The following is a 26088-nucleotide window of genomic DNA, read 5'->3' on the forward strand; positions in this document are numbered from 1 at the left end:
AAGCTGTTACAATAAGAACATAACAAATGAAAATTAGGCACAGATAAACTACAGGTAACTACCGCAATATTATTTCTTTTTAAAAAAACCTACATTCCAATGAAAATATGTAGAAATGTTAATATTGCAGTATCTAATAATATATCTTCATTTCTGTTTCTCTGTAATTTGAATTTCGCCCGTTCTTCTTATTATTTCTGCTACTCTTATCAGGACTTGTGTTCCTCTTTACTTGCTTTGGAAACATGAACTGTCCTGATTCGGAACAGGGAGTTTACTCAAGCTATGTTCAATAAATTGTGAAGTAGACAATACACACAGGAAGGGTATACGAAACCCTTTATTTTTCTATCTTTACAGAGATTTCCTCACTTCGGAATACAGAGACCAACCACTTGTGGTCTGAACGTAAGAATATAAAAATATTAACTAAAACTTTAACTAAACTAACTTTGGATTAATATACAAGTGCCTACTTTAAGATTGGCCGTTATTTAACAAAAAATCCGTATGTAGTACAGAGAGCTGCTAACACATTTGAAAATAATGCTAATACGTTTGAAACTATCAAGAGGATTATACCTCTGGCCTTGAAGGCAACCAGCAACCGAGTAAAACTACTATGGCAAGCGGCCAATCTTAAAGTAGGCACTTGTATATTAATCCAAAGTTAGTTTAGTTAGAGTTTTAGTTAATATTTTTATATTCTTACGTTCAGACCACAAGGGTTTGGTCTCTGTATTCCGAAGTGAGGAAATCTCTGTAAAGATAGAAAAATAAAGGGTTTCGTATACCCTTCCTGTGTGTATTGTCTACTTCACAATTTCTTCTAATAACTCCTTCCTCTCTCTTGCTTGGCAAAAAGCCACAACTTAAGTACTTGGCGTTAGCAAGACAAATTTGCATAAATCAGTTAAAGCTTTTAATTCTGGTCGGAAGTAGAAAATAAGAAGTGATAATAAAGATTTAAAATAAAATAAACGTTAGTAAAACTTAGGATCCTTACATACTTCCCGCCAGAGTTAATTAGCTTGAAACTGAGGGCTCTCTTTACATTATTCGTACTTCTTCCTTCTTCATTCTGGGGGTGGTCGTGCCCTCTCTTTTCTGGTCGGTGGAACGGCTTCTTTTTCTTGTTACCTTCAGTTTTCCAACGGGGGAACTTTCTTTTCAATTGCTCCTGTCTACTCATGGCTTGCCCTTGTGATTGTCGTTGTTCCACCTCTGGAGCTTATGCCTGCCGTGCCGGATCCTGCAAAAGATCTTGAAATATTGGCATTTTATTACGATTATAAAATGGTTTTATCTGGTCAATGTTTGCGGTGCAGGGTTCACCATTCCTGGCTTTTAACACCACTACAGCCTGAGTTATTTTTTCTATGACATATGGTCCTTCAAATCGTTGATAAAATTTGGCAGTTTTATCTTCTGGTGCTGAAGAAAGTGAATGCTTAATTTTTAACACTTCATCCCCTATTTTATAAGTTACATATCATAATAAAGCTTCTGTTTTATTTGTTCTACTTCAGTGTTCTTTTTTGCTTCTTTAATTAATTTTTCTATATCGCCCATTTTAAATTCTGGGGCTCTCTGTTGAACATAAAATAATTTATCTAACGGCGTTATAATCTTTCTGCCTAAAAATAACTCAGCAGGAGTTTTGCCCGTCGTATCATGTTTTGCGGTCCTAAGGGCGAAATCTAATTCATTGACATAGTTATCCCAGCTTTTATGAAAATTTTTAACGTAACTACGGATAATTTTCACTATATTTCTATTAACCCGTTCCGCTATATTTGATTGCGGCCGATACGGGACCATTTTTAAATGACGTATGCCCAGTTTTTGGCACATGTCTTCAAATATATTACTTACAAATTGAGGACCATTATCCGATATAACTTTTAGGGGCGCCCCGTATTTCAAAATATATTTATTTAAAATAGAATCAGTAACTAATTTCGCGAAGGCTCGTTTTAAGGGAACAATTTCGGTCCACTTACTAAAATGATCAACCATAACAAGGAGATAGCAACTTTTATTTAACTGACTTTTTGGAAAAGGGCCCAATAAATCGATGCCAATTATTTCATTTGGAAATTCGGATTTAATGCTATTTAGAAACCCGGCCGGGCGGAAATTAATATAATTAACTGCTTGACATGTTGGGCAGGACTGGACATACGCCCTTGTTAACTTTTGCAGCTCAGGAAAAATAAACTGCTTCGCGTACGCGTTGGATGGTTTTACGAATACCAACATGAGAAGCTAAAGGGAAATCGTGTAACTCCCGCAGTATATTTAATCTAAGACTAGCTGGGATAACAGGTCGAAATTCGTTGTTGGAATTCGTAGTTTTTGTATAAAATAATAGACCATCTATTAGTTCGTAATGGGCCGCCCTATTTCTTATCGCTACAATATCTTGGTGGCTAAAATTTTCACGATCCTTTAAATAATCATAAATATTTTTAAATTCAGGATCCTTACCCAGTTCGGTTATTACATTTTCTCGGGAATGTATCGTACATGCTGTGAGCATTGCCACCTTTACAGTATTACCTTCTTCATCTATTTTTATTCTGGATAGGGCATCTGCTACGATATTTTCCTTTCCGGCGGTGTGCTTGATTACCAGATTATACTCTTGCAACTTCAGTGCCCATCTTATTAACCTTGGGGATAAGTTTTTCCCTGAATACAATCTAGTTACCGCCGCATGATCAGAATACACTGTTATTGGCGCCCTTCCAAAATAGACTCGGAACTTTTGCACTGCTAACAGAACTGCAAGTGCCTCTCTCTCAGTCGCGGAATAATTTCCTTGTGTTTGATTTAAAGTTCTACTAAAAAATTCCACGGGCTGCTGATTTTGCGAAAGTACCGCTCCTACCGCATAATCCGAAGCATCCGCTGAAATTTCTAAATTCTCATCGTTTTCAGGAAATTTCAAAACAGGGGCTTGCGTTAATGCTTGCTTTAATTTTTCGAAAGCACTATTGGCTTCGGCCGTCCACGAGAATCTTGCCTTTTTCCTTTTTAATTTTAACAATGGTTCAGCAATAGCTGTAAAATCTTTTATAAAGGACCTATAATATGAACAATGTCCTAGAAAAGAAGAGAGCTTCTTCGCCGTATTTGGCGGCGGATACTTTTGCACAGCGATTATTTTTGATTCCTTTCCGTCTCGATTCCTTTCTGAGATATTTTGTAACCTCAGTATTTTAATTCAGGGGCTCCAAATTTGCACTTTTCGACATTAACTTTTAGACCGGTCTCATTTAATAATGGAAACACCTGTCTTAAATCCTGTACATGTTGTTCCAGATTATCACTAGTAATAATGATATCGTCTAAATAGATAACTGTGGACTTTCTAAGAACAGGCCTTAGCACAATGTCCATACATCGCTGAAATGTTGCCGGTGCCCCTGAAAGGCCAAACGGCATACGCAGGAATGAATAAGTGCCAGACTTGGTTATAAAAGCAGTCTTAAGCACATATTCCGGTCTAACCCCTATTTGAAAATAACCAGTCGTTAGGTCTAAAGTCGTCATGTATTTGGTCGACGTTATGTTCCTTAGAATTTCTTCAATAATAGGTAACGGATATACCGGTTATTTAGTCATGGAGTTTAATTTACGATAGTCAATCGCAAAACGCCACCTTTTTGGATGTGTTACCGGATAGTCATTGTTTTTCTTACATAAAACAACCAGGCTAGCATAACTACTTGAGATGGGCAGTATGATCTTTTTACGTAACATATCTCTAATGTGCCACTCTATAATCTTTTCTTTATTCTTATCATATCGGTATGGTTTGTGGCGAACTGGCAGTGAATCTCCGGTTTCGATACTATGGTTAGTAACTTGAGTAAATCCTGGAATATCACTAAATAACGAAGCAAATTCACTTACCACTTGTCGAATTTTTTGTTGCTCTTCCTTAGGCAGGTGGTCAAGGTTTAACATTGGTGGTTCTGTTTTTTCTTCTCGAACTGGTTTCATCGTCAGCTTAAGGGACGCTTCGTTAAAATCCAGCGTTGCTTCTGCCTCTGAAAGAAAATCTATCCCTAAGATGATATGTGCTTGCAAATTCTTGACTATAAAAAACATAATCTTTACTTGCTCGTCCTTGATACGAACGTATAGCGGTAAATGACCTATGCACTTGCATCTTTCTCCGTGCGCAGCTAACACTGTCGTATTATCCGAATTATATATGCGGTATCTACGGAAATACTTCCTAAAAAAATCTTCTGCCACACAGGAACATTGCGCGCCTGTATCCAGGAGTGCGGTGGCTGGGATGTTGTTCACCAGAACTTCAATCTTTTGAAGAGTCAAATTTTTCACAATAACTGTATTTAACTTGAAGGAAGAGGGGTTTTCTAGGCCTTCGGATTTCCGCACCCTCCCGTCAGCAGAAATCCGTTTTAGTTTAAATTTTCTGTCCTCCTTTCCATGCCTTCCTTCTTTTTTCGCTGGCTTTCAGACTTTTTTTCTGGCTTACTATTGAACTGTCGACGTTCGCCGGTTGTTTTTGGATACTCAGGTTTCCTTGCCCACTGATTCGATTTGCTTCCGTAGCCGTGTTCTTGCCTTTGTTGTGGTCTTGGCGCACCAAATTGGCTTCGTTGCTCATACTGGCGTCTTCTTTCAATGTCCCCTGTTCTTCTACTTTCAAACTGGATTGCTAGCTCAAATAACTTTTTCCAGTGTAGTCGGATTCCTTAATTCAATAAAGTCTTGTACTTGGGGAAGTAACCTCGGCAAAATCACTTGGATTATCTCAGGATCCGGACGGCTTCCATACAAGAGTTTAAAGACGTGAATTTTTCTTAAAATAAAGCTTGAGAGATTTTCAATTCGTTTCTCGTATATGCTGAAGAGTTCCGCTTCTAATTTGGAACGTTTTCTTACGACAGGGAAGGCTTTTACTAAGGCAGTCTTGAAATTTTCATAAGTATAGGTGGGACTTCCCGCTTGACCCAAGAGGCTTCTGCCTATACATTTGAACCAATTAAGCGCTTGGCCCCTCAAAGCGCTGGTAGCTAAGGTGACTTTCTGGAACTCATGGACTGGATACAGCATGAACACTTACACTCTTAGGCCTCGAAATACCCGTTAATAATCAGAGAAGGTGAAGATTCAGCTAATTCAGCAAAACTATAAACTAAATGCCAGTTCGTATTTACATCGTTGTGACTAGTCGGTTCTTTTGTTAGGCTGGCAGAAAGTTCAAGATTTAGAAGGAAAAGCTCGATATGACCTTCGCAGGTAATTTGCGAGGGTTTTTGGTCTTTGTCTGTAAGAGGAAAACAGTCACTACGTATACGAATCCATTTTAAAATTTAGGAAAGCTCGTTCTCTAAACACATTTAGAATGAATAAAATTTAGTGAATATTTTTGAAATTTTCAAAACTTGATGGTAGAAAGCTTCGGGAGGGAAGAATATCTTATTTCGCAGTATTATAAATGACTCTGTATTGTTATTGACAAATCATTATCTTATATTCAGTGGCGGAACTACAGCTATCGGGTCGCTGTTCGGAAATCTTACTGCCCCCTTCCTTATTTGGAATGATTACCATCCAAATTTTCAACACAAATACATAATTAACGTTTATTTAATTAAAATTAAGTAGTTTAAATGATTCGCAAATTTTTAAAAAAATCTTAAGAAAAAAACTGACATCTAGCAGAAAATATTATTAGATTGAAAAAAGATTACTTATCAGCCATTTTTAATGATTTGAAAAATGTTTATATAAAAAAAAATAAAATAAATAAATCTAAAACTGTTTTTTTGCGATATTTGGTTTCTGAAAATTGATTTATAACTTCAAAATTAATATTTCTAATTACTGTATTTTCAGTGGAAAGACTGCTAATTCGTGAAGTCTTATTCGGCCTCTTCCTGATCGAAGATAGCTTTTAGTCAACCTAAACTTCGAAAAGCTTGCCTCGCTAGAAGCAACTGAAAACATACATTGTCAAAAATGTGTAGTACCAGTTTTAAGTTAAGGACTGATTGTTGAAAGTCAATTTCCCCGATAAATTTAACATTAATGCAGACCACATTTTAGCTTCGTCCATTTTTATATTCTTACATATAGGTACACATACTTAAGGTTCTTCGGAGACCACCCCTATCAAAGGCCCGGGACGGCCCCCTCCATATGCCATAATCATAGTATGCCAGCCCTGAAATATGAAAAATATTGTTCTTGCTTTAAAAACCAGGCATTTCTAGAAGATGATTGGGCTGTACGGCTGCATCCTTTCAAAAGATTTCCAAATTGACTTAAATTCGTTTCATATTATATGCCCCAGGTAATTCAGGCATTTATAACATAATTTTGATGCAAAATATGTTAATATCTAATTATATAATATAAATTTTGTATTTATTGGTTAATTTTATTTTATGATTTTCCCGTGCTTTTCATATGAAATTATCCTGATTAGGGAAGTAAAGTTATTTCAGAGGCATTTTAGCGCAATGATTTCTTTTAAATTTCTTGATGAAATAGAGAAAATTTCCAAAATGTACAAAAATGACTAAAAATACAAATTAAAAAAATAAACAAGAAAATGTGCGCGAATTTTATTTGGATTGAACTTAAATTTCGAACTCTGAAAGAAGGAATCAAGTAAGTTTAATAAAAAAAAGATATTAATAAATGTATATCCATTTTATTAAATACTGAGCTAAAATTTTGAAAGATAATTTTTTTTTTTTTAATTTCTCGTGCGATGTTTACAAAACTCGGCCCAATGACGTAACTTGAGCCGTAGAATCAAAATATGGAAAAAGTCATTTCATAAAAAGTCTGATTTGGTGTCAGAATACATATGTTAGCACTTTATATATATGTAATATATATCCTAAATCGTGCTTTCGAAAATGAAAAACGCAAGTTAAATTTCGTCAATCGGCGCAGTGGAACGGGAGATACGGAACTGTCCCCCCCCCCTCTCTCTCTCTCTCTCTCTTTTTTTTTTTTTTTTTGTTTTTGTTTTCGTGCAGAGTGTACGTTTTCAATTTAGCTGTAACTTACGATATGTTATCAAATAAAGTTTTGCCAAATTTTAAATTTGAGTTAGAATGAATTTTTTTTTTATCTTTTAAGACACGCCAATAAAGAAGTAAATGTGTGAAGTACCTTAAATCTACTTATTTTAAGAATAGTTGTGTAAGAGTTTTAACTTGTGTCTATTATTCCTCAAAAATACTATTTTCTTGCAAAGAATTTATTCCCCAGAATTGTCTGAAGTTATGGGCTGAACTCTTCTCTTACACTGCAAATTAATGCATCTAGTAATATTATGAAATATTAATTCTATTATAAGAACATTCCACATTTCTCAATATAAATAGGTTATGTGCCATCACACTGCTTGTGTTTTTTTTTTTTTTTTTTCTTTAAATTAAAACAGGTGGTAAGGCTCCACTTTCCTTATTTCAATAAGATTTTTTCAGTACGCCTGGAACTAAAAAATGCGAATTAAGGAAAACGCACTGAAATAACTAGCATATTTCTTAAGATGAGACGCAACTAAAGGTAAAAGAAGGAAAGAGCAAAGCAACTTAACAATAAACTAAATTATAAAAACAAGAGAAAATGAAAACTATTTTAATTGGGAAATAAGAATTCGTTGGCCAAAAATAAAAAGTAAGAATTTTCAGGAAATGAAATATGAGTGAGAAAAAATAAGAGATATTTCGAGTGAAAAAAATTCTTTTAGATTTATAAAGCTCAATGTATTCATTAATTAAGAAAAATAAACGTAAAATATAAAGCACTAGATTTGCTGTAAAAGAATTTAATAACTACTAAGTGCGAATCAAATTACTTTAAAAGCATGGAAACAAAATATATCCACGTATAATAAATTTTTAATGTAAAATTTACATTGCCATTTTATGTAATTCTTAAACGGTATAATATACCTTTAAAAACATTATTCATTTTTGAAATTTCTTTGAAATTAATATTTTTAGAAATATTAAGAAAAATATACAATATTCTACCGCAGACAAAGTAAAGATGAATTTGGAAGATTAATGCTGAATTAAATGTTAACAACGATAATAATTCAAATAATAAAACTATTTACACAAATTCGTAAAAGGAGCTCTTAAGAAAGAGAAAAGAATTTATCTTCCATTTTTAAAGTTCTTATTATGGGTCCGAAACAAACTTTGAGGTTGAGAGGAAAGAAGTTAATTATTCTCGAAAAGAAAATATAACATTTGAGAGTGTAAGATAACATGATAATATTAGATATTTTTCTTTATTTGGGAGAATTAATGAGTATGATTTGACTGGAATTGTTAAAAGGAAATGATTTACCAACGAATTTTTATATGTTAGTAGAATATCAATGGACGTAACATTTTTAAATTACATATCAGAAAAATTACTTCTGGAAGAATGATCCCATAAAAATAACCAATGAATTATGAGAAAAAAAAAAGTCGGTCGGGAAAGATAAATTTGGATAATTAATTCTGCATGGAAACTGGATAAAGAACAAATTTCATTTAACTATCGATAGCCATAATCTAATTTCGATAATTTCAAATTTTCGTTAAAGAAAATGATTGGAAAAAATTATATAAACGCAAGAAAGTTTATATAAGTATGTTTTCGGCTTCCTCTTCAGTATTCTGCAGAATTAATTTCAACGAAAGCCTTGCAGACTTTAATTCCTCTCTCTCAGTACGATTAAATTTTGCGAATTTTATCATGCAAGTTTATTCGAACACCAGTGCTTTACCCTCAATTTTACATTTCCCCAGATCATTAAACTCACCTCCACCCCTGAATAGAAAATCGATGCATGTCAATAATTTAGTTATTCATTATTAAAATTCTATACGTCTGTGAGACAGAACTGGTAAGTGATAAATTGCAGGCTTACATAATTTTTGTCTAATGAAAAAAATCGGTATCGTTTAATTAAAAAAATATTGCTCAAGAAAAACATAATGAGTTTGGGAATTTTCTTTCGCTGAACATTTTAACTAAACAAGAAAATTAAGAGGAAATCTTTATTCAAAATCAAAATAGGCCACTGTTTCATATGCCTCAAATTTCGAATACTATTGATGTCCAAAACAGTTTTATTAGTAGTTAAATTTTATTATTACAAGTTTGCATTTTTATTTTATTTAAGAGCCTTCTTTGTTTTTATGACAAAGCTGAATCTATATTTTTGAAATTTTATTAAGTCTGTAATGTAACTTTAACGCTAATCTGTAATATAACTTAGCTTTGAGTGCAAGAAGAGTATCTCATACTAACGTCTCACTCACAGGAAGCATGCAGTGCGTCATATGCTAGAACTTTAGCTTATAAAGTGACTGAGAATTTCGATGCACTGTCCTTTACTTTTGAATTTTTAAACTATGTACTTTATATTAGGGAAATACTATTTTTATTAGAGGAACAAGTAAATCAACTAACTTTTCATATGGATGGCAATTTATAAATAGTGACAACTGGAAAATGTGGCTAGTAATATTTATCCAAAAGAGTTTTTTATTTTCATCGTGGAATTATTTCGAGTGTTATTTTTTATAAACAAGATGATTTATAATTTTCCGTTTAATTTCCAAAATTTGTAGGAAACTAATTGCAAAAGTAGTACCGAGCAACATATAGAGATGTCTTCAAGATTGCACTCGTAACAAGTCTTTTCACGTAACTTTAGAAGTACCCTCTGAAAGCAGCCATATTTCTTTATAGTAGCAGGCCCGGCTCCAGTATTTTTGGTGCCCAAGGTGATAAGAACAGTTGAATTTGGTGGATATTAAATATATTAATAATTCAAAACATAATACACTTTCATTTACTTGTTGATTGTAAGAACAACATAGCTGGTGGGGCTTCTGAAAATCTATGCCTTAGGCAGCTGTCAGTGTCTCCTATGCTTGAAACCGACCCTGGGTAACAACGTATCTCAAGTACGGCATTCACTGGAGAACAGAAAGCTCCCTGTAACTCGTAATTCAGTAAATGAGATTCAGTTGTGATGATACAATGGAAATTTCGGGCAATGTATAAAGCAGAAATGCCTCCAAATAAGATAATTTGTGCGTGGTACAATAATTTCAAGAAGATTATTGACAGCATATGTGATGGAAATTGAATAGGCTGGATAGGACAGTACATTGAAACCAAAATCTGAGACATACTCATGGTCGCATTTGCAAAGTACTTCAAATTTTGGATATATTCGTTTTTCAATGATATGCACCTCTTTGCTGCATTTGTTATGGTTATTGTAGAGTAAATTTTCAGAACTCAGGAAAGAATTAGAACCATCCTGTATTTTTTCAAAAATTTTAAATAACGTAACCTATTGACTCAAAGTAATCGTCATTTTCATATCAAAACTGCATTAATATTAATTACTTGGGTAATTGCATTTTTTTCTTGCATTACTTTTGTTTTCATTAAGCAGAACTAGTTATGAAAGCCGTGTTTTCATTCAGGCCTTGGATTCCAATCATTCCAAAGCTCGGTATTTTTCCTTGTTTAGCAATTTTTATTTCATTTAGTTATTATTTTTACTAGGCATTCATTTTCGTAAATTGCATTAATGAAAAAGAATTTCATATCTTTAATCTGAGTTGGTATTTTTGAAGCAACAACGCCCGAAGCACGGCAATCAACAAAGAGACGCAAAAAAATCTTACGTGTATTTTTATCAGTTTTTCTTTTTTTCTTTCTAATTAAGAAAGGAAAATTACATCTGTTTAATAACGAAAATAAAATATTTTTCATGCTTGTATGATTTGAAATGATTTTCGCATTATTAATAATTATAAACGCAGTCAGTTAACTCAGTTAAGCATATCATTTTAGAATATGGAAATTTTTTTAGTCAGTTTATTCATTAACTTTGAATAGTTCATCTCGAGCAAATAATGCATGACGAATTTACCATTAACCTAACTTGCGGGAATATCTTGTAAACGAGCTGAAATATATCAGAAATAAAAAGTTTACAGAAAAATTTTAACTTACGTATATTTATTCTCTCAAATAATATAGGTTTCACAATTATTCCATTTTCTTTAGCACTCTCCATCTTCCTACTTATGCTATTTATCAGTTACTTTGATTTCTAATCATAAAAGCAATAATTTAGTATAAAGGGAGTTTTGTTGTGATTATGACGTAAGTTGTATGAGAAAGGCATTTAAATCTTCTCAGTCCATTTCTACACACCTGAGTGATTATTTGCCTATATTCTTGTACTGAATCTTTTGATTAAGTAAACATCTTTTAAAGAAAATATCCATATTTAATCACATTTACAAATTAATTACGTTATTTTTCGTATTTCTGTTATTAAAAACTTCCTCTGTTCTGAATACAACTTTTGATTCTTCCCGAGCAAGTATTTCAATATTACTACTAATATGATTTTTTACTGTTATATTTATCCAATGATAGCCACATTTAATCGTTTGCTTGGTTTAGTTAATTAAAATTATTTACTTTATTAAATGAGAATAATACGCTTTGTATAAAATTTTGAGTCTTGTCTCTCCCCTCTTTTAAACAAACGGAGCATGTAAACAGTTTGAGACTGAAGTTTTTCATTTCATTTTGTTCCAGTTGATTTTCCTAATAATAACCGGTGGTAACGGTTACTAATATATGTCAGTTTCCTTTCATTAAAATAGTTTTTCCTCATGGGAATGAACTCAATTGGAATTTCCAGGAGGATACAAAGGAATATTTGCAGCTGATGTATGCCAATACAAAGGCTGAAGCGATAAACAGTAATCGTAATTTTTTCAGCAAGTGGCTACTAGAGCATGTTATAAAATAATATTTGCATTCTTTGGTCATTAGCACTATTCATAGAAAATATTAACTTCTTTTTGTGTGCACATACGTTAACACATAAATATCCAAAATGGTCACCACTGGCTGCAGCACTCAATATGCAAAACTTGCAGTGCAGACCGAAGAATAGCGGATATGATTCTCACGGGAAGGGAAGGGCAGCTAATCTCAGACACAGGTTTTGTATCTTCAAGCATTCGAAATTTTGGGGGGGGGGGGAACGAGGGGGATTTTATGACAATCTATAGCATTTTTTTCCTATTGTACTCTATTTTCTTAACACCATACAGTCTCTCCGGCACAAAGATGCCGCATAATTAGCAGGATGATGCATGACGCGGTATCAAGTCTGTTTACATTCTTCGTATTAGAATGGCGCCGACATGGATGACGCAGTTTCGACTTAAAACATAAAATTGAATTTATGTCAATAAATTCAAGACTCTTGGCGCATTTAAATCAAACTGAAGACATTTAATAATAAAACATTCACACGTAAACATTTAGTAATAATTCAGGAGTACAGATAAGCATAAAATAAGAATTTACAACCGTTACAGGCCAGCTACGCTTTTAGCGACCGAATTCTACGAACGACAAATCTCAAAAGCGTGTTGCCAACGCAGGGCAAAGAAAAGGTAGAAATTAATTCGACAGGCTTGGAAGTGAACAAAGTCTATCCTCTATATTAGCTTTCTCCCTCGCACACATTCTCAGTTTTTAAATTATACTTTAAAGTATACTTATGTTGCTCGAAGATAAATCTGACTACCTCTTTCATTTCGTGTACATTAATGTCTGCAACCTTCGGAACTAAAAACAAGACAATGTCTGTACTCTGTCACAAGCACTCAAAGTAGACACCGTATTTCAAATATAAAACGCCATCAAGTCATCTTCAACACAGTATTTGTTAGTAGTGCTTAAAAAGTGCAGTTGTTATTTAAGGTCACTTTGTAGCGACAAATACTGGTGTTTTACTTATAAATCAAGCGCAAGCGAAAGTTCTTCCACAACAGAATCGTCATTTTTTAAAACTTCAAGTAAATACAATGTTAAAGACATTTTTCATTGTCAAGAAATAAATATAATTAATTTTTTACTGGAAACATGCAATAGACCCCCTTTTTACAAAATGGGAACAGACAATGACTTCTGAAAAGAAATCTTTAAAGAATTCCTTTTAGTAGGAAAGAACTCATTAAAATATTTATTTTCAGTAAACCCAAAATTATTCGAACAGGTAACGGATTTCTTTTGTCCATCCAGACAATGCTATCATCATTTAAAATTCAGCTTTTATTATTATCTCCTTATCAGCTACATTTGCTGTTCTATGGATTTCTATTTTTTTCTTCCCCAAAATAAGATCTTACATTAAAGAAATATTGTAAAATGTTACGCAGTAAAAATTTGTTTCTTAATATTCTCTTTCAGGAATTCAGTCTAAAATTTCGTAGACATGCTATGCATTGCATATTTATTATATGAATAGTAAAAGATTAACTTATGATCCCTTTATAAAGTTTTAAACAAGTTATATTTCTTAGAGATTTGAGTGCCATTATTCATAAAATAATTTGTAATGTAAAAGCTTCTACAAGCCTTTCTTTAACAACATTTGTATTTTACATACCATTTGAATAATTCACCGAAGGGCAGGCTTGTCCTTTATTCATAAAATGATCAAACGCTTCATCTGAAAAAATACATTGGATAGGAAAATGTAAATATTTGAATTCATATGCACACGCAACTAAATATACAGTCAAAATAACCAAAGCTTATCCTAGTTTAAAAAGATGCACATTGATCTTTAAAAATTGCTACAATTTTTTTCAAATAAAAATGCAGCAGTAAGAATGTATTTCATTCTTTGTGCAAACAAAAGCCCATACTAGATATCTTTTTAATTTTGTTGCCCATCTGCTGTAGAAGAGTTATGATTGAAAGGTCTTTGAAGGGATGGTTTTCAAAAGATTAGTAAGGCTAGCATATTACAAGGTTTGGTCTCGTATAATGTCACCGATCTCTAGGCTGCAACTTTTCCCCTGCCTTCTGTCTTCGTTTCTCCAACTTCTGTAAGTAAGTGATGTAAGCTATGGGAAGAGCTTTGTCTACTGACCTTGAACGCTGGTAACAAGCAACACATTTCTGTGACTCCGCCATGATGGAGTGTGATTCTACCCTGTAGGTGAAAAGAGCTTCACGTAGCTAGCTGCGTTTTCATTTTTTTTAACTGTATTTATATATGTTCTCTTATTTAAATATGGGGTCTGTCTAAAGTAATTAATTTAGGCTCTTTATACTGCATATAACTTATTTATGAGAAAGGAGAAGGTAGCTTCCTTCTTTCTTCATTTTTCTTTGTCCCTTTGTTTTTTTTTTTTTTTTTTCTTTTTCATTTGTATAACTTTAGGATGTATATACATATACATGTAAACTCATTAAGTCTTTGCCGTAAACTTTTTTTAAGTATGCAGCCAATTAATCCGACATATTTTTCGCACAGGAATTTATCATTAATGTAAAATACATATATAAATTTTTAGTGTATTTTCTCTCTCAAAGCTTTTTCTGCAGGATGATTTTTTTTCTCCTTTATCGCTGATGTTGATCTTACAATGTGACCAATGAGCACTAGAAATTTTTTGAACTCAATGACGAGTTGAGATTTTCTTTTAATGTCTGCGTAAAGATGTCAATACTGTTTTAGTGAGCAATAAGAGAAGGATCAATTTTGCCCAGTACGTAACTAATTATGCCTATCAGCGATTAAGCACAGAAGAATACTGACCACTTGTTCTTCGACCGAGTTCAAATCCTGGCGAAACGGCGTGTGAAATGAATAAAAAGCAAATGCGTCCGTTTTAAGTTTTATTCTAAATTTTATTAATATATTTTTTATATCCTTGAAAGAATCTCGTATATCTAAACTCAATAAGTCGTTATTGAAATTATTATTATCAGTTATTATAAATCCTTGCTATCAGTTATTTTGTTCGTTAATTATATCAAACTAACAGTCTCATACAGCCATTTGCTTTTGCGAAAGAAACAGATGCAAAAATTAAATGTGTTTGCTGGCAATGTACTCCTCCCTCCCGCCCCCGATCAGTGACATTTATTCTGTCCTGCTTTCCAGCAGTACTCCAAACCTTGAAATCAAGTTTACGCATTAGTGGATAATATTATGCCTATGATGACCTTGATTTTTTTTGCTCTGGACTTGATATTAGGTGACATCATTCTCAATTAGTAACGACCGGTTTGCTCGTAAAATCTGTCTCTGGATGCCTATGATTTGTCACATATTAACTTCATTTAAAAAAGAAATGAAGGGTCATGAGGCATCCAAATGTTTCTGGATCACATTTTATCGCTCCTTGCTGTCTTAGACAGGAAGCAGGAAAAAAATTAAGTACTTTTTAAACTCCTTTTATTTAGAAGCGATAGCATTTTGTAATATTTAATGAGATTGTTTCTGAAAAGAATGTGTTTTTTATGTGAGTAACCTCGCATACCTTTGAAATATGTTAGATACAACACATGTGATTCAGTATGTGGTACTTGGGAAATGAATATTGGCATTTTGGGCTTAAGCTAGATAGATGAGCTTAAATTTCTAGAAATTTGTTTGTGCTTTAGATATTCGTCATAAGATGTGTCTACAAATTTCATCCTTTTTGGTGTTAAATCATTTTAATATTTTTGCTAATACGGGTTACTGGTATTTTCCTAATGTCTGCAGTTCATAGTACAATCGGTAATGTTGAGGTAATTTATTTCAGACTCATAGCTTTTACAGAATTTATCCCTGTATAGCTTAAGGGGCTCATACACCTTAAACCTCTTATGATCTTCGAATATGTGACTGCTGCAAGAATTGGGATAACTTATTTATTTTAAAAGCAATTACTCCCAATTTTTTATGCCTGACTACATAATATAGCTGCTTTCTGAAATCGTAATCAGAAAGTTTGTGTTGCTACAAATATTTTTATAATTTAATCCGTTTTGTGACAAAAATTTTCGTCATGTTTTCACCTTGCGCGCGCAATTTAAAATTATCTGTTGCATTATTTAATTCAATAGTTTATATATAGCTTTTATAACATTTGGAAACTACTGTAAACCAAAAAAACTGAGAATTTCATGTTAAATGTTTATTTTATTTGAAGTTGAGTTTATAAAATGTACTTTATTAAAAAAATCTGTAATGTTTTCGTGCATAAAATTTTTTAATATTAAAATATTCATCAGATTTTGGGTTCAGTTAGAAAATAGTGCCCATATAAAGAACTCCATCAAATTTCAAGTATGTACCATTAGCCATTTTTAAAATATCATGTGCGCAAGTTGGAAAAATGGCAAAAATTTTGTCACAAAGCGGATTAAATTACAATAATGTTTGTGGCAACACAAACTTTCTGGTTACTAGTTTCCAAAGCAGCTATATTATGTAGTCAGCTGTAAAAGGTTGGAGGTAATTACTTTTAAAATAAATAAAATATATCAATTCTTGCAACAGTCACATAATTCGAAGCTTAAAGGGGTTTAAGGTGTATGAATCCCTTTAAATATGAGCAAACTCTCGCAAAAAGTATTATCCCGAAAAAATAAAAAATAAAAAAAAAAAAAAAAAAAAGAATTTGCAGTTAACATAGCTTGCAAATGTTTTTGTAAAGAATGACAATAGAAAAGAAATCGAATCTCTCTATTCTTTTTTACGTTCAGTAGTTTTATTCTAACCTTCTTTTAAGGGGACTCGTACATCTTAAAACCCATAACATCTTCGAATATGTGACTGTTGCAAGAATTGGGATAACTTATTTATTTTAAAGGCAATTACTTCCAACTTTTTACAGCTGACTACATAATATGGCTGCTTTCTGAAATAGTAATCAGAAAGTTTGTGTTGCCACAAATATTTTTATAATTTAATGCGCTTTGTGACGAAAATTTTCGTCATGTTTCCACCTTGCGCGCACAGTTTAATGCATTCTGTTGCATAATTTAATTCCATATTTAATATATAGCTTTAATAACTTTTGATAAATACTCTGAACTAAAAATTCTAAGAATTTCATGTTAAATTTTTATTTTATTTGGAGTTGAGTTTATAAAACGTATTTTAAATAATAAAAAAATGTATAAAAAATAAAATAAATATAATAAATGTATTTTATTAAATACATTTAATAATACATTTAATTAAATACATTTAATAATACATTTAATTAAATACATTTAATAAAATACATTTAATAATACATTTAATTAAATACATTTAATAAAATACATAAATGTATTTTATTAAAAAAATATGTAAAAAATAATAAATAAATGTATTTTATTAAAAAAATATGTAAAAAAATAATAAATAAATGTATTTTATTTTTAAAATAAATGTATTTTATTAAAAAAATGTGTAATATTGTGCCTAAAACTTTTTAATATTAAAATATTCACCAAATTTTTGGTTCAGTTAGAAAATAGTGCCCATATAAAGAATTCCATCAAATTTCAAGTACACTGGTGTACAAAACTTAAGCAACAGCAGGGTTTTTTGCTATAACTCCACGAAAAATCAACTGAGAGACATGAAATGCAGAAATGAAGGAGAATATTATGTACGTAAAGGATGACGAAAGCATCGGAACTGAAAAAGGAGTACAATGCATACGGTATGGAATCAAACAAAACCAATGTATAGTATGTATAGTATCGTGACTCAATGATTGTCTATCCAAGAGGAAGAACACCAAGCAAATGTTCCTTAATATGGGATATGCCCTCCCCTCACTGCAATGGTTGCTTCGCACCGTCTCCGCATACTCAGAACCAGCTAGTGCAACATTTCTTGCGGTAGGAGTGTCCATTCTTCAATCAGCATCTGTTTGAGTTGTTGGGTGTTCTCCGGAGGGTGTAAGCGTGCTGAAATGCGTCTCCCCAAAGCATCCCACACATGTTCGATGGGATTTAAATCTGGGGAGTACTCTGGCCAATCCATTCGAGTGATATCTTCACTTTCCAGTAGCTCCTCAACAGCGAGAGTCCGATGTGGTCGTGCATTGCCATCCATAAAAATTAAGTCTGGGCCAATGGCACATCGGAAAAGACGCACATGGGGAAGGAGTACCTCCTCACAATACCGATCCCCGGTTACAGACCCTCTGTCGAAAACGTGGAGCTCAGTTCTCCCGTTCAGCGTAATGCCTCCCCAGACACGAACAGCTTTCACGAACTGACTGACTGACACTTACAGCGAATATGTTGAATTGCTCTCCGTCCTTCCTTTTATTCTACTGTTGAGCTGCGCGTGCCGACATCACGCGTTTTGTGTACGCTCACGTCGCCTCTGACGTTTCGTTCCTGATATTTGCATACGCATGACGTTTCTACTGAATTACGTGTTCATTGTACTGATCTCCAGATCTCCTTTACTGCAATTTCATGGCTATTTGCTAAATTTTTACATTGTTGCTTAAGTTTTGCACACCAGTTTATGTACCATTAGCCATTTTTAAAACATCATGCGCGCAAAGTGGAAACATGACGAAAACTTTTGTCACAAAGGGGATTAAATTACAAAAATATTTGTAGCAACACAAACTTTCTGATTACTAGTTTCCAAATCAGCTATATTATGTAGTCAGCTGTAAAAAGTTGGGAGTAATTGCTTTTAAAATAAATAAAATATCCCAATTCTTCGAACAGTCACATATTCGAAGAGCATAAGAGGTTTAAGGTGTATGAGCCCTCTTAAAAACTAGTGAAAATTAATAATTATAGTTATATTTCGTTCAATATTGTGCTCGTTTCTAAAGTAAACTGAAAATTTCTGAAAACATTTGAAATAAAGCGTTTTGTATAAATTATTCGTACTTAATGAGTATATACTGATCTATATAAGTATAAACTCAACTGAAATATTGAAATATCTCTAATCGAAACATGCAAAAATATACCTCATACCTATTTATTTGAAAAAATATCAGATTGCGTTTGTTCTTTCGTTTTGTATGGTTTGTTGAAGTAATCTTCAAGCAAATATCAAATAATGACATGTAAGGTCCTTTTCATTTAAAGCCTTCGGAAGTTTTAACGCTCACTTTGCTTCATCAACTATGTTAGAAAAAGCTAAACATGGTCTTTTCTCATGTATTCCTCTGAAGAAATCAACGCTGTTTTTAATCTTCCGACTACTTGCATTTTTTGCCCAAGAATTGAATAAGGCTTCCTAATGTTTAGAAATTTTATTTATGACTTAAGAAGAGTCTTGAAACAACTCGGCTGGAACTGATTAAAGAGTGAGTAGTTCAGCACCTCATTGATCAAATATTTTTCATGCGGAAAATTACTGTATTCCTCTTCAGATACTACAAGTGATTACTTCCGGATATAGTGGACGACAAAGGTGATCCACGGAGGATTCGCCTTTGTTGGATACATTCAATTAAGATTCAGGAAGTATTTTATATTTAGAATTTTTCCTAATGTATCCCAGTGATCAGATTATTCTTTCATGATAGCATAATTGTTTTATTTTCTATTATTCTACTTTTATGGTTTCATATAAATACATGTTTTATACGAGGGCTATCCAGAAAGTAGATTACGTTTTGGAATAAAAAAATAAATAAAGTATAGGAAACAAATTTTATTATATACAGATGAAAGCCACACTCAAATGCTACTTTTCTACATAGTCACCATACAAATTAAGGCATTTATCGTAGCGATGTACGAGCTTGGAAATTCCTTCGTCGAAAAATTCGGCCGCCTGCGCCTTCAACCACTTCGTTACCTCTTCTTGCCTTCTATCTTGCACAAAACTTGTGGTAACCAAGCTTTTCGCTGATGATTTCGTGCAACAAACTTCGCGAAATTTGTGGAAAACTCAAAGAAAGTTCCGTTATTGTGAAATTTCGATTTTCACGGACTTTAGCATCGACTTTTTCGAGAAGTTCGGCGGTCACTATGCTGGGTCTCCCACTTCGATCTTCGTCGTGAACATTGGTTCGGCCATTTTGAAATCTTATGACCCACTGACGCACTCCACCTTCAGTGATAATGTTGTCCCCATACACTTCACGAAGCTGCCGATAGATTTCTATCGGTTTACAGTTTTTTGCAGTCAGAAACCTTATTACTGAGCGCAGCTCGCGGGATTTTCAATTAACGCAGACATCTCAAACCGTCACAGTATCTGAACGGAGCACAGGACGAACCTCTCACTAGCACGGCTAGATGCAGACTGAGCTGCGCAACGCTCTGACCCCAAGATGGCCGCGCTAGCCCCGCCCCTAGCGGACACAGACGGAAACGTAATCTACTTCCTGGATGGCCCTCGTATGTGATCTAACATAGGACGTGTATGAGATTGCTTTATTTATTATAGCTTTTTGATTTTTTCTATTATCCGTCAGTATCTACAAATTTATACAATGGGAACATTCTATTGCATAAAATAATGGTATTTATTTTATGAAATAGAATGCTCTTTATGTAAGATATCTCATCTTAAAAGTAATTCTGTATGGATACTGAGACTAGCCATAAAATAATTACGTATTTGTTCGGTAGCTGTTATTGCTTATATTATAGATGAATACTTACTAGAGTGAAATTAGATTTTCCCGAAATGTTCTAAAGATTTTCTTTTGCATTTGCGTGATGCTATATGTAAAATGTTGGCAAGTATTTTCGCTTTTTATAGTGAATTTTCGTAATGAGGATAAGCCTAACATTTTTGAAAATTTCAAACTTAAGTGTGTGAGTAGAATATACATTTTAGCTAATTATGAAATCAAACAGACTAATTTTCTGTGTAAATACATATGTATAAAAATACCATTCAAGTGATATGCTAGTTTAATTCAAGAAAATTTTAACAAAATAAATATTTTAAATTTGATAAAATATTAGTAAGAGAAGATATATTTCTACTGTAAGAAACAGACAAAAAATGTAATCTAAATAATAAAATATTGTTAAAAATTATAAAAAAGCAAGCTAAAGTTAAAATTTTATGCCATTTTACTCAACTCATTTATAAAAATTTGGCAAGGTACTTCTGTATATTGTTTTTAAAAATTCTTTAATTTAAGCACTGCGGTTGTCAAAATGTATATAAAATTGTAAAGTAGCTTAAATTTAAATTGTTAGGAACTTTGAGATACCTTTTACCACAAATTTTACTGCGGTTTATATTTTATGAAATAAATATATTATTTACTCAAAAGCTTTTAGAAAGCAAGCATAAACCCTAAAGAATAAAAATAAAAATACTAAGCTGTCGGGTACATAAATAATAATAATAGCTAAATGGCTTATTGACGAAAAAAGTAAACACTCTGAAGTGCCACTGAATTTGACATGGTTATGCAAATTTTGTAACACTGAGTCATATTTATGCTCACGTGAGAGTGTTGTGGTAACTGCGTGTATAGTTAGGATTATGGTTGTTGTTAATCAGTCGTTTCGATTGCCAGTATGAGTAAAACTTCTAATTTAGACACCTTAAATCACGGACAGATGGTAGGCATTAACGTATGGGACATTCAACGTATGGGACAATACAGATGGTAGGCATTAACGTATGGAACATTCAACGTATGGATTTCGACGTATGGGACATTCAATTTCAGAAAACGTCAGAGGGCTAGAATTTTCAAGGTCGACAGTGTCAAGAGTATACGGGGAATGCAAGGATGTTGGGAAAAAGAACTAACGATCGAGGAAATTGCGAAGGCAATGAGCCTCGATCGAGCGTGTTGTGAGACAGCTCAGCCGTATTTTACTTAGTCAACGAAGCCCAAAGATTAGCTTAAACTCCTACCCAGCCGACTCAGAGCGCCAGTCGTATAGTTAGTAAACGAATCGTACAACGCTTGCTTCACCATATGGGCTTCTGGAGCCGTAGACGCACGAGAGAACCATTGCTAGATGCATGCCATCGAGCAGCACTTCTGCCTGGGCAAGGAAATAGAAGACTTTAGAGGACTGGAAACGAGTAGGATACAGTGATGAGTCTCGATTCCGACTGCTTGATACCGACGGGAGGATGGGCGTCAGGCTCATAAAGCCAAGGATCCTGCATGCCAGGTTGGAACTGTACAAGGTCATGGCGGCTCAAACATGGTTTGGTGTGTTTTCTCTTGGCAGTGTTTGTGATCTTTGGTACTTGTACCATATCCACCCTCAATATGATTCGGTAGAATTGCTGGGCGATTATCTTCATCCATTTGTGTTGTCTTGTCATTCACACCGAAATGGAGTGCTCCAGCAAGCTAACTGCAACTATTACAGGTCCCGTTGCCTACTGTCCGGTCGGATGATCATTCCTCTTACTTTTCTATCATAAATTGGTTACCTTGACTTAAATTCTACTGAGCACCTTTCGAATGTTTTAGAGAAAGGTGTAAAACGACATCACACAGCACTAGCGACCCTTCTTGAAATATCGACAACTCTATCCGATGCTTGGCAAGGTATTCCCGTAGAATGCTTCCGAAAACTTATTGAATCTATGCCTCGTCGTGTGGCAGCCATAATCCATGCCAGAGGAGGCCAAACTCGTTATTGACTTGCTATCCATAATTCAGTGGCACTTCAGTGTATTTACAAACTTTTTAGATTCACAAAGGCTTTGTAGGTTTTAAATTCACAATGGCTCAGTAGATTTAATAAATGTGTAGAGACATTAGCATTTTTTTTTTTTTTTGAAAATGTGTAATGTGCTCGCCGGGACTCGAACCTGGAATGCGCCAAGTGTGCTACCGTTACACCATGAAGGCATGCGAAAAGGAGGGAGAAAATACCTTATAAATGCTAATTGGTTATATGGACTTATCGATAATCTACGGTGGGAACACCTACTAGATGAATAAAGGCTTATAGAACACAAAAATAAATAACTAAATATTTAGAATTTACAAATTGCAATATAATTATACCCTCTCCCCTCCAAAAAATAAGAAAACCTTGCACACTTGCAAGTGGAAAATATTAGCCAAAATAAAGTTATGTTTTTTATATGCGTACCAGAAATAATTAAATATTCTTTTATTGGATGCAAAATTTAATTTATTAACTATGCTTTTAAAATTTATTCACTAAAAAACGTGCTGTTTTACTATGTAAAAGATCTAACTATAGATTCATTAAAAAAATATTAAGAGTATACCTTCTGCTAGTCTAGAATTCAAATCATGGAGTTTTTCAGACTTTTTGCTTAACTCAGAACTGCTGCTTTTACTGTCATAAACCTGGAATATAAAATGTTTTTTAACACATACAAGTGAATATACAAATATTTAAAATTATATAAATATCTAGAGAAACAAAAGAATTCGACCAAATTAATACATTTCTTGCTATATGTTTATTTTTTAGAGGACAGAGCATCAGACTCCTTTACTGTTACTATTATTATTATTATTAATTATAATAAATATGTTTTTCGTTTTTTTTGGGGTATTGTCATTGAAACATTTCACTACTTTAATGAATATATTGATTTTTCGTCATCCAAGTTCCCATTTTAAAAAAAGCAAAGTTTATATATAAAATAGATGCGAATGAAAATTTAAATTTTCTTTTCAGATTCCTAATGTCATGTTTATTTAAGCAGACTTAATAATATATCCCCTAAGTAAGCTGAATGTTACACGTATTCTATAAAAACAAGAAACGTTTACATTAACACGCATTTCTCAGAATTTCCGGCCTCTTTTCATCAGACGGCAACACGGAAAGAAAGAACTAAGCCACTAAATGATAAAATTTATGGTTAACAAGAAGGGCAATAACGTCTTCCCACTGCTCAGTAGCGGCACTATCAGACACTGTAGAACAATTCATCACTTTTTCTTGTTACATAATTTAATACTATTATTTTTTTGATGCTATTATTTCTTTGTGGAATCCATTATCAACGAACAAAATCGAGTTGTGATAGTTGATTGCAGACGAGATAGTTTTTCACCTATTCGTGACAGAGAAAATGGCGCAGTGTTTCCATATCACGAAACATCGAATGTCACTCTAAAAAGTGAACACAATGAAAATGTCAATAACCTGCAATTGTGATCAATATGGATGTCATTTTATATTCTGAAGGAAGATTTTTCTTACATTTTAGCTTCAAAAGGATAAGATAAAGTTTTAATCAACTCTGTATATTATTGTAATTTGTAATGATGATTGAAGAGCTTTACTACGCGATATTAAATGTTATTGAATGATCGGACAATTCTTTAAAGTAATAATAAAGCAAAGATAAAACTCGTTTTTCTGAGTTAATTAAAATTTGGAAACAATTATTTCCAATATGCAACAATGCTGATAATACTCTTGCGAGAAGGCGTTTCATATTAATTTTAGGACTATAAAAAAACATTCTAGATGGTGATACAGAAAAGTCTCTCCATTGGTGAGCCTTTTATTTGCATACATTCATATCATCATTTGTAGATTTGAAGTTTGACGCTTTATCTTTGGCTAAGTACCTAGTGGGCCTCACCAGTGAAGACCACTGAATACCGGGAGTTCATCCTGGGCTTAATCCCAGGAGAACGGGCTGTCTTCGTGCTTAGGTTTCTTTTTCCCCAAGGTAGTTTGAACATGAGCTAGGGAACTGGCTCATGTTAATCACATCCATGATAGCATTCGTACTCTTAAGCAAATAGCCCGTATGTGCTTTGCTATATACGAATAGCCGAACTTAAATTCTTAGAAGTTAAACAGTTAATTTTGAGTTCGGTGTCGATGGCAGCTTGGGATTTTTGCATAACTTAAATACAAAGCCCTTCACTCTTGATATTCTAGAAGGCTTGAATTGTTTAATAATCGCAAAGAACATTAGAGTATCCGAAGAAGAAAGATATCTTCGTGGAGATCTTTCTGAGATAAACAAGCTTGTATTTACACATGAAAAAACTATGAAACGACGAGAAGAACCGTTAATTCATTTAGATATCTTGAACCGAATTTGAGAAAAAAACTACCAGTACTCAACTACTTAAACATTTGCGGTTCGTTATAAGGACATGCTTCATTAGGCAAGATAGCTTTCGAGTATAAATTCTGAAAAATTTCATTAGAAATTAATCTTTTCCTTTATTAAATTTAAACGTTTTTATTGCTAAAAAATAAAAGATTTAATGAAGACAACATGTGAAGACAACATTGGCCAAACGGCCAAAATCACAAGTGCTTCTTCGCCTCGAATTCTTTTCGTTGTGTACGACGACCAAAATAAATTTTATAGAAGTTTAAGAATTAAATGGTTTAAAAATCGCTAATATGAGCTAAACGATGATTCTTTCGTATCCTGTAAATTCCCAACAGAAAGAAAAAAATTCCCTTGTAAATTCTGAAATGCACACCGAGTAACACTGAGCTTAATGAAATATACTAGCAGCTCAATCACATCTAACACTATCATTTTCTCACAGCATTCAAGACCATGAACTTCTATGCGCTTGTTTTAAGTTGTTGTAATCAGTAGATAAAAAAGGTCAATGGGTAAATGGTCATTGGGTAATTCACAATAACATAATACATGGCACAATAACATTATAACATAATAAATGGCAGGTTTAAACATTCGCAGTACATTTTCGAATTACCGCTAAACGTATTATTATTGAATATTTAGTTCTAATATAATCCAATTAAAAACGATAGAAAAAATTCAGATGCACTATAAAAGGCGGCGCACCTCCATTTATTCGTTATAAAATATTAAAAGACAGTTAGATTTTTTTAACAAAAATTTAATAATTTATTTAGAAGCATATTTTTTACAGAAAAATTACATTTTTATAGAGATTGATTAATATATAGAAATGTAAAGAACAAATAAGGAAATTTTTTTTTGTCTTATTCCTGATAAACACATTTTTTTTTTCATAAAATGAACATTTATTTGGATATTTCTTAATACCTTAATAGTTTTCTGTTTCTTAAATTTCTTTTGATTTAATTTCATTTTAATAAAGAGTATTATTATCATTTTGTTTTTCCTAAAAGCTTCATTCTTTAAACCTTTCCACTAGAGTAGTTTTTAGAAATAAGTTCAAGGATATACCTTATAAATGATCTCGTGGATTTGCAATTCTCTTACTGTTTCCTTCATTTTTCAAATTAAAGACTTTTTGTAATAAATGAAAATTCAGTTTTTAGATAATTTACTTTTAACAA

The 26088-nt window shown here is 32.9% G+C and overlaps 1 protein-coding gene across 1 annotated transcript in view; it reads right to left on the reverse strand.

Annotated features, from left to right (window-relative positions):
- LOC118193989 (roundabout homolog 2-like) overlaps positions 1-26088 on the reverse strand; it is a 331360-nt gene that overhangs the window by 47059 nt on the left and 258213 nt on the right. The window contains exons 20-21 of the mRNA XM_035365162.2: positions 23069-23150; positions 13514-13576 (exon numbers count right to left, since the gene is read on the reverse strand). Coding sequence (XP_035221053.1) covers positions 13514-13576; positions 23069-23150 — 145 coding nt within the window. The remainder of the gene's footprint in view (positions 1-13513; positions 13577-23068; positions 23151-26088) is intronic.

This window comes from Stegodyphus dumicola, chromosome 6 (assembly GCF_044657685.1).
Source record: "Stegodyphus dumicola isolate Sdum_Otavi_A_Nest chromosome 6, ASM4465768v1".
Lineage (NCBI taxonomy): Eukaryota > Metazoa > Arthropoda > Arachnida > Araneae > Eresidae > Stegodyphus > Stegodyphus dumicola.